The 15429-nt window shown below is 39.9% G+C and overlaps 1 protein-coding gene across 1 annotated transcript in view; it reads left to right on the top strand.

The window, feature by feature from the left end:
- The first annotated feature begins 6 nt into the window (after positions 1 to 6).
- COG5 (component of oligomeric golgi complex 5) overlaps positions 7 to 15429 on the top strand; it is a 283477-nt gene continuing 268054 nt past the window's right edge. The window contains exons 1-5 of the mRNA XM_060108035.1: positions 7 to 133; positions 5680 to 5819; positions 8985 to 9042; positions 13972 to 14026; positions 14126 to 14195. Coding sequence (XP_059964018.1) covers positions 40 to 133; positions 5680 to 5819; positions 8985 to 9042; positions 13972 to 14026; positions 14126 to 14195 — 417 coding nt within the window. The 5' untranslated portion in view covers positions 7 to 39. The remainder of the gene's footprint in view (positions 134 to 5679; positions 5820 to 8984; positions 9043 to 13971; positions 14027 to 14125; positions 14196 to 15429) is intronic.

Raw genomic sequence — 15429 nt, 5'->3', positions numbered from 1 at the left:
CGCGCCGCTGCTGACGCCATCTCCCCGGCACCTGCCAACATGGAAGGTGGCGGCGGCGGCCTCGCTCTCCCTGGCCGTCCGGCTCTGGGCTCCGGAGCGGCTGCAGCGACTGTCCGGGAGCTCCTGCAGGACGGTAAGGAGTCGGGGTCTGGCCGGGCCATGGGGTTGGGGGATTGTCCTGCTCCGCACCTGGGCCCAAGTGGTGGACTCAACCCTTCGCTTTGCAGAAAGTTTTCCTGTCTCGGCGTGACCACTCCCCTCCGCCCGGCCCCCTGGCGTCTGGGTGCTGGCCTGGCCAACCTGTTTCTCCAGGGACTTGCTGTCTCCTTCCCTTCCGGGTGTCCTGGGGACACCTGATTTCTGGAGGCTCCTCATTTCAGCTCTGCCCTCCACGCTCCTGGGGTTTCACTGATGCCCCGAGTTCCCGCCCCCGGTGACCCACTGCTACCGCAGTTCTTGACCAAAGGGTGAAGCGTTTGATTCTATGAGAAGTGTTAAGACCTAGAGCAGATTACAAGCGCTTGATGAAGGGGGTCTCATTTTTAGGTAGAGTTGGAAACATCCCCCTGTTAATAAATTTTTGGACTGCACAGGTGGCCCCACTTGTTACAAGCTCGCTTGTTTGTTTGTTTGTTTGTTTACAAGTCGTTTATCCACAGCCATACGTGGGGGAGGGTTCGGAGCATTCATTCAGGCTGGGATTAACTATATGTATTGAATATAACAATCAAGTTTATTGATAGTTTTGGATAGAAGTTTCTAGAAATAAGATAAGTTAGACATAGTATATTTGAGAAGCACATAAAATTGTATTAATGAAGTTAACATGCCCCAAACTTCTTTTTTTTCAGAATAAAGTTCAAATTTCTAAGATGCTTCTCATCTGTTCTTAATTTTCTTCCCTAATCTCCATCACGTTCAACCTTGTATTAAAATAATTAGTGTACTTAATCTTGTCTACTTCATTGTAAAACCCCTTTTTATATTCTGCAGAGTTAATAACAGTACCTTGCCTACAGTAGGTGCAGAGTAAATGGTTTTTAAAAATTGAACATCACAGTAAAGAAGCATATGCACACATATGTAGACCAAAATAGGTTCTAAACGAATGAAATAAAGTTCTAAAGTACTGTTTGTTTTCTGTGTTGTATGTTTTATTATTGCCCTTAATTCCTTGCCTTCTGATTATAATTTACATACTTTTGTCAAAAGTTAGTAATGATGTTTTCTGAGCTAGATCATGTTCTCTAGATTAGGATCTCTGGCTAATGCATCTTTGTACCTTAATTTAAATTCAGGTTAACCAAGTTTTGAGCTCCTGATATATACGCAATTCCCACCCTCAAGTAGCTCACCATTTTGGTAGGAGAAATAGTCCTGTAGAGTTATAAAGGTAGGCACCGTAATACAGTGTTGTAAGGGTAGCAGTAGAATTGTATACGAAGTAAAACATTAATACAAAAGAGGATGATAACTGGGAGTGGTTTAAGGGAGTGTCAGGAAAGGCTTTCTAGATGGAGTTGGTTTTGAGGTGTAAATAGGACTTTCCCAGGTGAAGTGGAGGAAACAGTACATGCCGCGCCTGGGTATTTATTTCACCTGGGTGCATTCCAGCAATTTTAATCAGTTTTTGGAGGGTAAACAGTCCTCAATTCTGCTTTCTGTATTTTCCTATTTAGTTCTCTTTGCCATCTTCCACAATAATTATTTAAATCTACTCTTTTCAAACCACTCCCTTCAAGCTCAACAATTGGTTTTCAAGTTCCCTAAAAAAAAAAAAAAAAAAGAATCTATTAGATATGCGCTTCCTCCATTTCTTGCGGTTAAACCTATAAACTAAGCCTGAACCTGCAGTCATTCTTTCTTCCTTCTTTTCTGTTGTATTTTCAATTATTAAAGAAGAGAAGTCTCCATTCCTTCCTAAGGACAGTCCGTCTCCTTGGTGCTCTGGATTTTCTTCCTGTCTCCTCAAGGACCCAGTTATCCTCATTCTATGCCATTGAAATTGCTTTGCCAAGGTCTCCAGTGACTTTCTTGTGGATAAATCAAATGGACACTTGTTTCGGTCCTTATCTTACTTGAACTTATGAAAGGGTTCGAATCTTTTCTTGAAATACTTGCCTCATGTGGCTTGTTCCATTTTTTAAAAAATTTCCTAATTCTCTAAGTGTTCTTTTTCAGCTTTCTTTAGATGCTTGTCGTCTTCCTTTTGCCCCTAATTCAGTTGTTCACTCCACTCTTCCCTCCCACAACATTCCTAAGGAATTAAACATTTCCATCAGTAACAGTGATCCACTGTGTTAGGGGTCTGCCAGTGATAGAGGATAGGATTGAGAGGGTTGGTCAGCAGATGCGTAGTTTGAAATTTTGTGAGGTGTTTCTGATGTGCCTCCTATAGGCATGAGAAAGCTAAAAGAGAAGCATGAAGGACAGTCTGTCTTCAGATGCCAAATCCAATGGCCAGTATTCAGCCTTCATTGCGTCTGATCTTTATAAGATCTTTGACACTACTGACTTTCTCTAAGCTGGCCCTTTGGTTTTTTGCCATTCTCTCCTGTTTTTCTTTCTCTCTGAACGCTTAATTTCTTTGATTGCTTTCATTTCTTCTATCTACCCCCAAATTTTGGTGTTTTCCTGCTTCTGAACTCTGTCGTTCCCATTTTCGTTTTTTTGTGCATTCTAAAATGTCTTCCTAAATCATCTGGTCTTTTTTTCATAGTTTGAAAATTAATATGTATCCAAATATACACATATGGCCCTTACCTCTCTTCTGAGCTATAGAACCACTCTCTACTGGACATTTCTGTCTTTTTTTTTTTTTTTTTTGCGGTACGCAGGCCTCTCACTGCTGTGGCCTCTCCCGTTGCGGAGCACAGGCTCCGGACACACAGGCTCCGCGGCCATGGCTCGCGGGCCCAGCCGCTCCGCGGCATGTGGGATCTTCCGGGATCGGGGCACGAACCCGTGTCCCCTGCATCGGCAGGCGGACTCTCAACCACTGCGCCACCAGGGAAGCCCGACATTTCTGTCTTGACAGTGAACAAGCACTACTGGTTCTAATATAAAAATCTACATAGGAACAAATAGTATGGGTTCTGCACATGAAAAGTGAAATGAATTTTTTTTTAAACCCCTCTCCTTTAACCTTTTCCTGTGGTAGTCTCTGTTACCATTAATTGAATGTGGTAAGTTAGATGTGTGCTTGTTCCCACGTAGGTTAGATGTGTGCTTGTTCCCACGTAGGTTATGAGTTCCTTGGAGGCAGGGGTACATTCATGTTCATCTTTATACAAAGATTCCTGGTGGACTACTTCATGCAAAACTGAATTCTCTATGTCAGTTAATCAAGAAACTTGGGAATCATCCTTTAATTCTTGGTCTACCTAATCACCCATCTTTCAGCTTGTCTCTAAGTCCTATACATTATGGTGTCTGAATATTTGTCAAATTTGTCACTTCCTCGACAGTCTTACTGCTACTATCTTAGTCTTCATCCTGTCACTTGGGCTGTTAACATAGCACCTTACTGGCCTCTGTGGCTCTATTCCATGGGTGTGTTGGTAAATTAGCATCCTGGGAAAATAGAAGAAGCCCTGATTTTGTAGTGTATGCTAATTTTCATGGTGTAAGTACCCTTACCATGTTCAGTGTTTTTTTTTTTGCCGTACGCGGGCCTCTCACTGTTGTGGCCTCTCCCGTTGCGGAGCACAGGCTCCGGACGCGCAGGCTCAGCGGCCATGGCTCACGGGCCCAGCCGCTCCGCGGCATGTGGGATCCTCCCGGACCGGGGCACGAACCCGTGTCCCCTGCATCGGCAGGCGGACTCTCAACCACTGCGCCACCAGGGAAGCCCCCATCATCAGTTTTAAGATACGTACTTGTGCTGTCAACTGGCTCACAGAATTCCTGAGAGATTAACAGTTGGCTCTCAGGATCCAATCCGAGCCAGCCCCAGCGCACCACCACGTGGCTAATCCCTTTTCAGTCATCCTCCATACAGCTGCCAGAAACTGTTCTACAACACAAGGCTAACAGAGCTCTTTCTTGGCTTTAAAACCTTAAATGGAAAATAGTCTGAACATTTTGGGTATTTTACCAGCCTCTTTTCAAACTGCACCCCAGTCTTCCTTTGGAACCTCAAATCCTATCATTCTTTACCCTTTCTGCCCAAAGCACACTGTGATCTAGACATACTTAAGTCAGTATTATCCTTATTCCTCAAAATATGCCATTACATTTGCTGCCTCTAAACCTTCCCTCTTGGAATAGCCTTCTCCACTTGTCTGCCTGACAGGATCCTTAATTCTGAGAACTTGGCAAACTCGAAGGAAATGGGGTTCTCAGAATTAAGGCCAAAGTAGCAGTTTCCTTCTTTCACTCCACAACACTTTGAGAGTCGTCAAGAATGAGTCTTTGCTTTTAGCAGAATGATACTTGCAGCTGATACATAGATTAATTCATGCATTCAACCAGTATTGAACACCTGCCATGTGTCAGGCATTGTTCAGGCTCTATGGATGTGGTAGTACACAAAACAAAGAACTTGCCCTCATGGAGTATACATTATAGTGGATATAGACAATTGAAGTTTTCTTATAAGTACTCTATTTTATAGCTTGTTAGTTTCATAATCTCTGTCAAGGCAGTCTTACGTATATCTACCATATGGCTAGGAGATAATTGTTTATACCTACATTGACTTCACTTCTGTGTATCTATTTTTCACTCATAATTCTCTCCACTTTCCTTTCACCCACAAACTTGTGGATTTCTGTACAGAAAGATATCTTCTTAACATCTAGCATCACTTCTTGTTGTAAAATTTTTATTTATTTATTTTTTGGCTGTGCCGCGTGGCATGTGGGATCTTAGTTCCCTAAGCAGGGATCGAACCTGTGCCCCCTGCAATGGAGGCACAGATTCTTAACCACTGGACTTCCAGGGAAGTCCCTTTTTTTTCTTTCTCTTAGGGGTCTACTTCCAACATGGTTTCTCTTTCCATTTACTTATTTCACCCATAAATCCAAAATTTCAGTAATACCTGTAAGTTTGCATTTGCCTACTTCTATTAAAATTTCAGATTCACTTTATTACAACAGTATTTGTGCATCAGTCTGGAGATGCTGGAGACCATAGTTATCAACTACAGTCAGTTTTCCTATTGTCATTGTCAGTGACCTTGTTTTCTTGTGTTAAAAGCTGTGGTTAGTAGTTTTTTTTTTTTTTTTTCAATCTTTTACTCAATATTTTCCTTTTGACTCACTGATTAAAAACTAGCTTTTAGGAATATGCATAGTAGTCCAGAGCGTGGGCTCTGCAGCTACACTGCCTGGGTTAAAACAGTGAAGTTGCACAATTTGCATGTCCTGTCTGTGCCTGTCTCTTCACCTGTGAAACGGGGAGAATGATAGTTCCATCAGGGTTGTGTGAACGTTGAATGAGTTAGTATGTATAAAGTGCTTGTATCAGTGCCTGACGCGCAGTAAGTTCTTAGTGAATTTTATCAGTCTCTTCTGCTGTTGCTACCATCTCTTATTTACAACAGAAAGCCTTTTCAGTACTTTCTGGTGTATAGAAAGACCTAAAACTATGCTAACTATGATTATAATTGTTCTGTTGTTTAATATCTGGTTTGGTGCAGTGTAATTAATAAGGATTTTTTCGTATTTTTTTCCCCAGAGTGTTATAGTGATTTTTTAAATGAAGACTTTGATGTAAAGACTTATACTTCTCAATCTATTCATCAAGCTGTAATTGCTGAACAACTAGCAAAACTTGCCCAAGGAATCAGTCAGTTGGATAAAGAACTGCACTTACAGGTAATTCCAGTTTTCTGGATCATACAATTTATTCAACCCAGAGTGATAATATATCATTTTTATAATGCTTTTATTATTTAATCTAAATGCATATTTACATGAACAAATGTATATTTTTCCAAGTATATCTTCGAAAAGTTTTCTGTAAACTACTTTTTGTTATTTGAAAATGGATATACCCATCTCTCCAAAACCTTTTATTCATACTTTGTTCTCATCATCTTAACTGATATGGAGAGAGTATAGGTAGTCAAAAAATAGGATGTCTTCGATAAAGATAATAGAAAATGGAATTTTGGAGGCAGAACAGTGCGAATAAGAAAAACTGGGATGTTCCCATCAGCAGTTCACACTTTATGAGCACAAAATGTAACATTTGATGAAATTACAGAAAGTTGATAAATTTGTGGTGGATAGAACACAATGAGGGGAGTTAGGAGATAGGTCCGAATCTCAGTTGTGCTGTTACCTTTCGTATCGTGTAATGCCTTTCAGTCTTGCTTTCTTAAAAAAAAAAAGGAAAAAAAAACTATGGAATGGGTTGGAGTGAATAAGGGGGAAGAGGAGATTGTAGAAGAAAATCTTGAAGGTTCCTTCCTCTTCTACAATTCTGTGATTTTTATAGGGTGGTTTTATGGTGTACTTCCTAGTGTTGCCTTTCTTTCTGAGTAGGCACTTAAATATTTAAATGAATGAACAAATTGCATGAATAAATGAACTGTTTTCCAGGAAACCTAGATCTGGTATAACGAGTCATGTTCCCTTAAGTTTTTCGTGTCTTACTTCATCAATTAAAAGAGCAGTTTGGGGCTTCTCTGGTTTCGCAGTGGTTAAGAGTCTGCCTGCGAATGCCTGGGACACGGGTTTGAGCCCTGGTCCAGGAAGATCCCACATGCTGTGGAGCAACTAAGCCTGTGCGCCACAACTACTGAGCCTGCACTCTAGAGGCCATGAACCACAACTGCTGAGCCCACGTGCCACAAGTACTGAAGCCCGTGCGCCTACAGCCTGTGCTCCGCAGCGAGAGAAGCCACCGCAGTGAGAAGCCTGCACACCGCGACGAAGAGTAGCCCCCGCTTTTCGGAACTAGAGAAAGCCTGCGCGCAGCAATTAAGATCCAACGCAGCCAAAAATAAAAATAAAAAAAAAATAAATAAATTTATTTAAAAAAAGAAGTATATATTACAGACAATTCTTTAAAAAAAAGCAGATTGGTTCAGACTGGGGTGACTTTTAAGGTCAGTTTAAAATTCTGATTATATAATTAGAGATCAATACTTACTGAGAAACATTTATAGGACAGTTTTAGTTGTCAGGCTTTGCTTTAGGCTGTGCAGATAGAAAAATGAAAACATTTCCTGGCTCTCCAAGGATTCACAGACCAGTGGCAGATACAGACAGAAATAATGACAGGCAAGTGATGCCTGTTTTAAATAGAATAGCACAAAGTGTCTATGGGAGCAGGGGAAAATGCACTTAATTCTGCCTAGGTTTCTCAGGGGGTAGCTTTTTGCAGGAGCCACCTGAAATTCTTTCTGCCTTTTTGTGGTTGGCATTTTCCTTATTCTTTGCATATAGTACCTTCTCTGAAGGAATCGGTAAAAACTTAAAATCTATTTAACATCTCCTAGAGGGGGCAAGTTATACTTACCATGGTTCTGGATGTAGGGTGGAGGAAGTCTCTGATTCCTGGTATGAGATCTGAACCTGCTACAATTGTTTTTCTGCACAAGCAAAATTGGGATAATGCTAACCAAACCAGTAAATAAAATATAATAAAAATAATTTAAAATATCATTGAGATGATTAAAATTACAAAAGATGTACCAAAGTATGTATTAGTCAGGGCTTTAGTACAAGAAGCAGAAACCACTCTAGGTATTTAAAGCAGTAAGATATTTAATACAGAGTATTGGATGGACAGCTAATGGAATGAGTTGAAGGATCTACCACAGATGCAACACAGAGACCTGGAAGCTCCTGCTGTTACCGCCCATGCCACTGCTAAAGTTCAGCTTCTGGATGCTTGGTAACTGAACTCTGGAATGATCTATAGGGCTGTCTCAACTGTCTCTAAATCCTCAGGTCTCAGGACTTTGCTTACTAGCTGAAACAGTAATGGGAAGATAGTTTTCCTCTTTCTTCTGTCTTCTAAATCTCTTGGAAATTCATCCAGTTGACCACAGGGGAGTCTATGAAATTGTAGTTTTAGTCTTTTCAACCTTTCCAGAGTATCACAAGGGACAAAGAATAGAGAATTAGAAAAATATTCATCTTGTTAGGTTGGACACATTAATGACCTTATCAGTGGACTGGGGAGAACTCAGATGTCTTCTGGATAAGAGACATAGGAGACCAATAGTAACACTTATTTTAGCTTTGTGATAGAGGAACTTGCTAGAATGACAAGTGACATGTGAAAGAGGACAAAGTAGAGGATTTAGGCATTCCATTGAATGAATCTTTGTTGATTAGGAGCTTCAGTTTACAGACTAGACATGAAACTTCTTATTCATTGTAATAAAGGGTACAAAATAGTAAGGATTCCTGCATTGTTCTAAAGATTTGCTTGATTTCTTGGTGTTTCTAGGACTCTCTTGTGTGTAGCCTTTAACTCTTAACTTTTATGGGTTTTTTTTTTTTTGATATGAGTATTCACACTGCCCTAATTTTCTTAAAAATACCAGTCTTCTGCAGGGAAGAGGATTTGCTGTGACATTAGGAAGCTGGAAGCAGAGAGATGTTTAGGGAGGCGCTGACTCTGCTTTATCTTTCCAAATTAGAATGTGGTCTTGATGATGCTGAATTAAATGCAAGAACTAAAAGAACCTGCTGTTTGAAAACACTCTTTAAAAGGGAAGCGTGTAGTAATTAGCATGGCAAGAATTAGCTGGTTTTTGTTTTTCAGTTTGGGCACAACTCCTCCTGCACATCCCCCTAGGAAACCACGGGGCTAATGAAGAGACGTCTTTGGCTCTGTGTTGAGCTATATAGCGTGTTTGTGCTCCCACCAGTCATTCAGCTCAAACACACCTTTATAACCTGTATTTTTTGTATTAGCATTTTCCCACTTTCCATAAAGAGAGAGCCCTTCAATTCTACTTTGTGGTTATAAATTAAAATACTTAATACTTGCAGTGCTGATTATTCCTTCTTGATTTTCAGGTCGTTGCAAGACATGAGGATTTATTGGCACAAGCAACTGGGATTGAGTCTTTGGAAGGTATATTTCCATTAACTATTATATATTGTACAGAGCTAGCCCTGGGCTTGGAAACTTCTCCTGTGAAGGGTCAGAAAGTAAATAGTTTAGACTTTGCAGGCCATACCGACTCTGTTGCAACTACTAAACTCTGCTGTTACAGGGTGAAAGCAGCCAGGTAATATGGAAACGAATGTGTGTGGCTGTGTTCCAACAAAACTTTAATAAAACTTTGCTGACCCCTGAGCTAAACTCTCTGGGTTTAAATCCTTTTCCCACCTACTAGAAGTGTGACTTTGGAGAACTTACTTAACCTTTCTGTGCCTCAGTTTTATCTATAAAGGAGGAGTATTAATATGTACTAATATGTTATTTAGAGGATTAAATGAGTTAACAAAATACTTCAAACAATTCCTGGCACATATTTAGTGCTTTTATAACTGTTAGTTAATTAAAACAAATAAGCAGGGGAATTCCAGTGGTTACAGTGGTTAGGACTCCGCACTTTGACTGCTATGGACGCACGTTCAATCCCTGGTTGGGGAACTAGGATCCAGCAAGCCGCGTGGCGTGGCCAAAAAAAAAAGAGAAACAAAACCAAAATCAAATCCACTAAAGTAGTGGAAATAGGCTTGAATTCTTTCCTATTTCTTTGAAATGCTTTTCAAAAATGAAAGTATAGTAGAATAATAATACATTGGATTTTTATTATGAACTCTCTTATTTTTGTTTGACTGTATCTTATGAATTTGTCATTCTCTATTAAATTAAACTGCATCTCATAAATACGAAATGTTAATATTGTATTTTCCATTATCACTTGTGTTGTGATTACTATTAATCATTGCACATTAAAAGAAAGCTAAGTGATTTTTCCCTATGTTGATGAAATTCTTAAGGAAGAAGGATATTGCTTTCTGTGATGCAATATTCTTTTTTTTTTTTTTTTTGCCGTGTGCGGGCCCCTCACTGCTGCGGCCCCTCCGGTTGCGGAGGACAGGCTCCGGACGCGCAGGCTCAGCGGCCATGGCTCACAGGCCCAGCCGCTCCGCGGCATGTGGTATCCTCCCGGACCGGGGCATGAACCCGCGTCCCCCGCATCGGCAGGCGGACTCTCCACCACTGCGCCACCAGGGAAGCCCCTGTGATGCAATATTCTTTAATGCTTCCTCTAGTATTTCTTATGTGCACTCAAAGATGTTATTTTCAGCATGTGCACTGTTTGTAAGGCATCCTGATGAAGAACATAGTATTTTGGAGATAACAATTTGTTATTTGAATATTTAGGATAGATATCAGACTATGTTCATGGGAAAATTAAGAGGCTCTAGGTACTGACTTACTATGGAAAATTAATTTTCTTTAATCTCATAATATTTTTATATGTTTCTGGAAGCAAGTAAATAATACCTTGTTTTTAATGGTAGTTTCTGTAAACAAATGAATAAAGGTTTTTTTCCTTTATAGAAACCCATAGGGATGTCACGGTAGTACGTTGATTTTGAGTGTATATAGGTGTAGATGAATCATCACAACAGAAATACTTCTCATTGTGGTTTTCTTTTTCTTTTTCTTTTTTTTAAATTGGCCACAGCACATGGCTTGCAGGATCTTAGTTCCCCAACCAGGGATTGAACCTGGGCCACCACAGTGAAAGTGCCGAGTCCTAACTACTGGACTGCCAGGGAATTCCCTATGTGTGTTTATTTCTATAGTGTGCTGATTTTCCCCAGAGTGCTTTTCAGTGGTTAAAACATTTAAAATATGCTGTTAGACTAAGTTAGAATGACTATCCATTGGGTGACTGTGTACAGTACAAAGGCTGACTTCTCTGAATTCCTATGATAATCTAAGAATATTCTCCAGATTATTTGAACATAAGTCAAAGTATGAATCAATTAGTATTCATTTTAGCATGATGTGTATTTCTAATCATTTATTAAACTTTTTGAGATATGTGTTATGTATTTGAAAATGAGTATTACCCCAACTTCTACTTCATCTGCTTTTTCTCCTATATATTTAAAATTTTGGCCATATAATTCATTTGGAGATATATTTACTTAGCCTATTTTATTAAAATTTACTCTCTCTTCATTTTTTGTTTATTTATGCATTTAAATTTTAATTGAGAATTTGTTAGATTCCAGGCAGCTGTAACAATATACAGAGTCCCTGTCCTTATGGAGTTTGGAGGTATATTTAATTAAGCCTATTTTATTAAAAAGATAGCCTAATTTCTTCATTTATTTGCTCACTCAGTCAAATAGTAATTGAGAACTTGTTAGGTACCAGGCACCTGTGAACAATAGAGTCACTGTTCTCGTGATATTTATGTTCTAGGTAGGGAATTAGACCAAAAAAAAATGTGTAAGTAGGGAACTTCAGGTACTTTTAAGTCCTAAAAGAAAATAAAATAGTTGATGAGGTAGAAGAATGGGAGTTCCTTACTAGCTAGGATGGGCAGGAGATGCTTCTCTGAGAAGATGACATTTGAACTGAGATCTGAATGATGAGAAAGAGCTACCACATGACTATCTGGGGAGGAGAGTGTGGTAAGCTGAGGGACCAATAAATGGAATTAGCATGGCATGTTTGTAGGGCAGAAAGAAAAGGCTAGTATGACTAGAGTTTAGTGAACGAGGGAAAGAATTGTAGATGGGGTTCTTGGGAAGGAATTTTGATTTTCATTCTAAATGCAATGGTAAACAGTTGGAGGGTTTTAATTAGAGATGTGATTAATGCTCTAAAAAGTTTTCGCTGGTGGCTCTATAGGAAGGCAAGAGTAGAATCTGGGGTACCAATTTAGAAGCTATTAGAGTAGTAGACATTGATGGTGCCTTGAATTAGTGGTGGATGTAAAGAGAGAGAAGTGAATGGGATAGAATGGGGGTAGAGCTGATAGGATTTGTTGATGGGAAATGAAAGGTCTGAGGGAAAAAAGTCACCAACAGTGATTCCTAAGATTTTAGTCTGAAAAATTGGATAGATGAGTAACTGAGGTGTGTCACACTGGAGAGGATCATGGTGGGGCAGACGTTATCTTGGGTGTCTTAAATTTGTCAGAAGAAAGTTCAGGGCTAGAGATTTGTGTGTGTGTGTGTGGGTGTGGGTGTGTGTATCGATAGGCAGGTATAAAGAAAATCTATATAGATGTATGTACATATGTGTGTATAGAAAATCAGTATTTTATTGAACAGATAGTGTTTAAAACATTGGGATTGAATGAAATCCCTAAGAGAGATTCTAGATGGAGAAGAGAAGATGGCTGAGGATCAAATCTTGGAGTACTCCAGCATGTAGAGATCTAACAGAGAAGGCGTGGGAGCAACTCATGCCATCAGAGGGAGCCCACGAGGGTGATGCCTTGGAAGCCCAGAGAAAAAAATGTTTTAGGGAGGGAGTGGTTCAACGTGTAGTGCATTTCTGAGAGTTAGAACAAGATCAAGAGAGAACTGACAATAGAATTCAGCACCTTGGAGATTTCTGGTGGCGTTGACAACATCTGTTTTGGTGGCATATGTGTGAAAGGTTTTGTGAGTGGGTTGTGGAGAGAATAAGATGTGAGGAAGTGATGATAACAAGGAAAGCCAGTTCATTCTTGGAGGTTTAAGGTCAGTGAACCATAATACCGGCAGAAATCCTTGGGTTCAGAAAGGATTCTATTGGACTGAGCCATATTAAAACATTTGTATGCAGATAGGAGTATTAATTAGTTCTGAAATTACTTCATCTAATATGACAACATTCTATACTTAAATTTATTTAGAATGCTATGTTTCAGAACTACAGCTATGCCAGTTGAATATAGAAACTGAGTTTTAAAGAATATAGTTCAAAATAATTAAATCTGTAATATTGGAAAGCCCATTTTTAGGCATATAAAAAAGTAAAATTTCAGATCTGTCTTCCTGAAAATAATTTTACAATTTTATAAGCAGTTCTTCATCATGTTATATAAGTAGAGAGTAAAGGCAATAATATACTTGCTGTCCATATTTATTATCTATCTAGCATTGGGGGTTAGAGAGAGTATACCAGGAGGAGAGTACCTCATTTCCAGATCATTCAGGGCCTTGTAGACCAAGCCATGGCCTTTAGTTTTAACATAGGAGCAAAGGGGAGACTGGGGAAGGGTTTTAGCAGATGAGGGTTATAATTTGCACTTCCAAAGATCACTCAGGCTTTTTTTTTAATATAATTTAAAAAATAAATTTCTTAATTTATTTTTTGGCTGTGTTTGGTTTTCATTGCTGGGCGTGGGCTTTCTCTAGTTGAGGCGAGCAGGGGCTACTCTTCATTGCGGTGCGTGGGCTTCTCACTGCGGTGGCTTCTCTGCTTACGGAGCAGGGGCTCTAGGCATGCGGGCTTCAGTAGTTGTGGCTCACGGGCTCAGTAGTTGCGGCTTGCGGGCTCTAGAGTGCAGGCTCAGTAGTTGTGGCACACGGGCTTAGTTTCTCTGCAGCATGTGGGATCTTCCTGGACCAGGGCTTGAACCCGTGTCCCCTGCATTGGCAGGTGGATTCTTAACCACTGCGCCACCAGGGAGGTCCCATGCTTCTTTTTTTGTAATTGTAGTACAATACACATTAACATGAAATTTACCACTTTAACCATTTTAAACTATATAACTTAGTGCTATTAATTGCATTTACAGTGTTGTGCAACCATCACTATCCAGTTCCAGAACTTTTTCATCACCTCAAATGGAAACCCTGTACCCATTAAGCAGTCACTTCCCATTCCTTGTCAGACTTCTTTAGTGGAGCAAGGTTGGGACGGGGAAGACTAGTTAGAAGTTTTTGCAGTAGTCTAGGTAAAAGATATTGGTTGGATTATGATGACGGCAGAAAAAAATGGAAAAATTTCTCTATTTTTTTCTTTTAACTTTTTAGCCAATTTGAACCCTCGTAAATTTGTAAAGTAATGTAAGCTGTTATGTTTTCCTAGGTGTCCTTCAGATGATGCAGACAAGAATTGGGGCTTTACAGGGAGCTGTTGATAGGTACTGTTGTTCATTTTGTAAATAAATGAAATGGAAAGATTTTTACCCATTGATATTTTGAAGATGATTTTGTCACTCCTCTTTCTGTTTTTCCTTTAGGATGAAAGCAAAAATTGTTGAGCCATACAATAAAATAGTAGCCCGTACTGCTCAACTAGCAAGACTTCAGGTAGGTCCTCACTTTGTCATTTCTTTGTACTTTTACTTCATTTTGTCTTTATAAGCGAGCAAATCTCAAGACAATGAATTCTGAGGAAGTAAGAGAATATGAGAGAAAATGGGAAAAATACTAAAGAGCTTTAAAAGAAGATATCCAGTTTAAAAAATAAAAATCTAAACTACTATTCAAGTGAATTATTTTCACTCTTATTATTTCAGTGTATTACTAACTTTTTAGAATTCAGAATTATTTCTCTTAATAGAGAACAGGAAGAAACCTTTTATCCTTACAGTTTGCTGTGATCCAATGTAAGGAACCCAAACCTATAACTTCTGTACTACAGCGGTCCCCAACCTTTTTGGCGCCAGGGACCGGTTTCGTGGAAGACAGTTTTTCCGCGGACCGGGGAGGTGGGGGTGGGGGGATGGTTTCACATGATTCAAGAGCATTACGTTTATTGTGCACTTTATTTCTGCTATTGTTACATTGTACTATATAATGAAATGATTATACAACTCACCATAATGCAGGATCCGTGGGAACCCTGAGCTTGTTTTCCTGCAACTAGATGGTCCCACCTGGGGGTGATGGGAGACATTGACACCTGAAGTGTGTTGCTTAGGTCCAGTCTACTCCGTAATCTCGTTTTGGTTTGTGTGTCACTGCAGAAAACCCTGCTTCACAAAGATAGGATGTTGAAAACGGAAGCAGGCTTTTCAGTGCTTTTGTGGCAATCTCAGGATATCCCGCCTTGACTTTAATCCAGAACGTATGGAGATTTGAAGTTGTCTCAAACATACTTTTAAGGCCACCGTCATTTACGATCTCAAGCAGTTGATCCTCTTCTAGCACAGACAAAGTCGATTCACCGGGCTTATTCACAAATGGGTCGCAGATCCATTCCTTCCCAGTTCGGGGGTCTTTTGTGGCTGGGAAGTAATGCTCAAACTCTTTTGAAAGCTGAGATGGGTGATCATGCACCAGCTGGGAGAAAGAAGGCCCTGGCTCAGCCTCTTTCAAAATCTCTGCTAATATTTGAAACATGTCAAAAATCCTAGTGTTCACTCATTGCCCTCATAATTCCAGTTTGGCTTTGAACGCAGCCATTTTATCTGCCAACTTGAACACAGTGGTTGTTCTCCCCTGAAGTGACAGATTGAGGTCGCTGAGCAGGTGGAATATGTCACACAAGTAAGCAAGTTTTGCGACCCCATTCTGTGGCACTGAAATGTGCTGCCAGTGG

Source organism: Mesoplodon densirostris, chromosome 9 (assembly GCF_025265405.1).
Source record: "Mesoplodon densirostris isolate mMesDen1 chromosome 9, mMesDen1 primary haplotype, whole genome shotgun sequence".
Lineage (NCBI taxonomy): Eukaryota > Metazoa > Chordata > Mammalia > Artiodactyla > Ziphiidae > Mesoplodon > Mesoplodon densirostris.
This window is presented reverse-complemented; position numbering and strand designations above follow the sequence as displayed.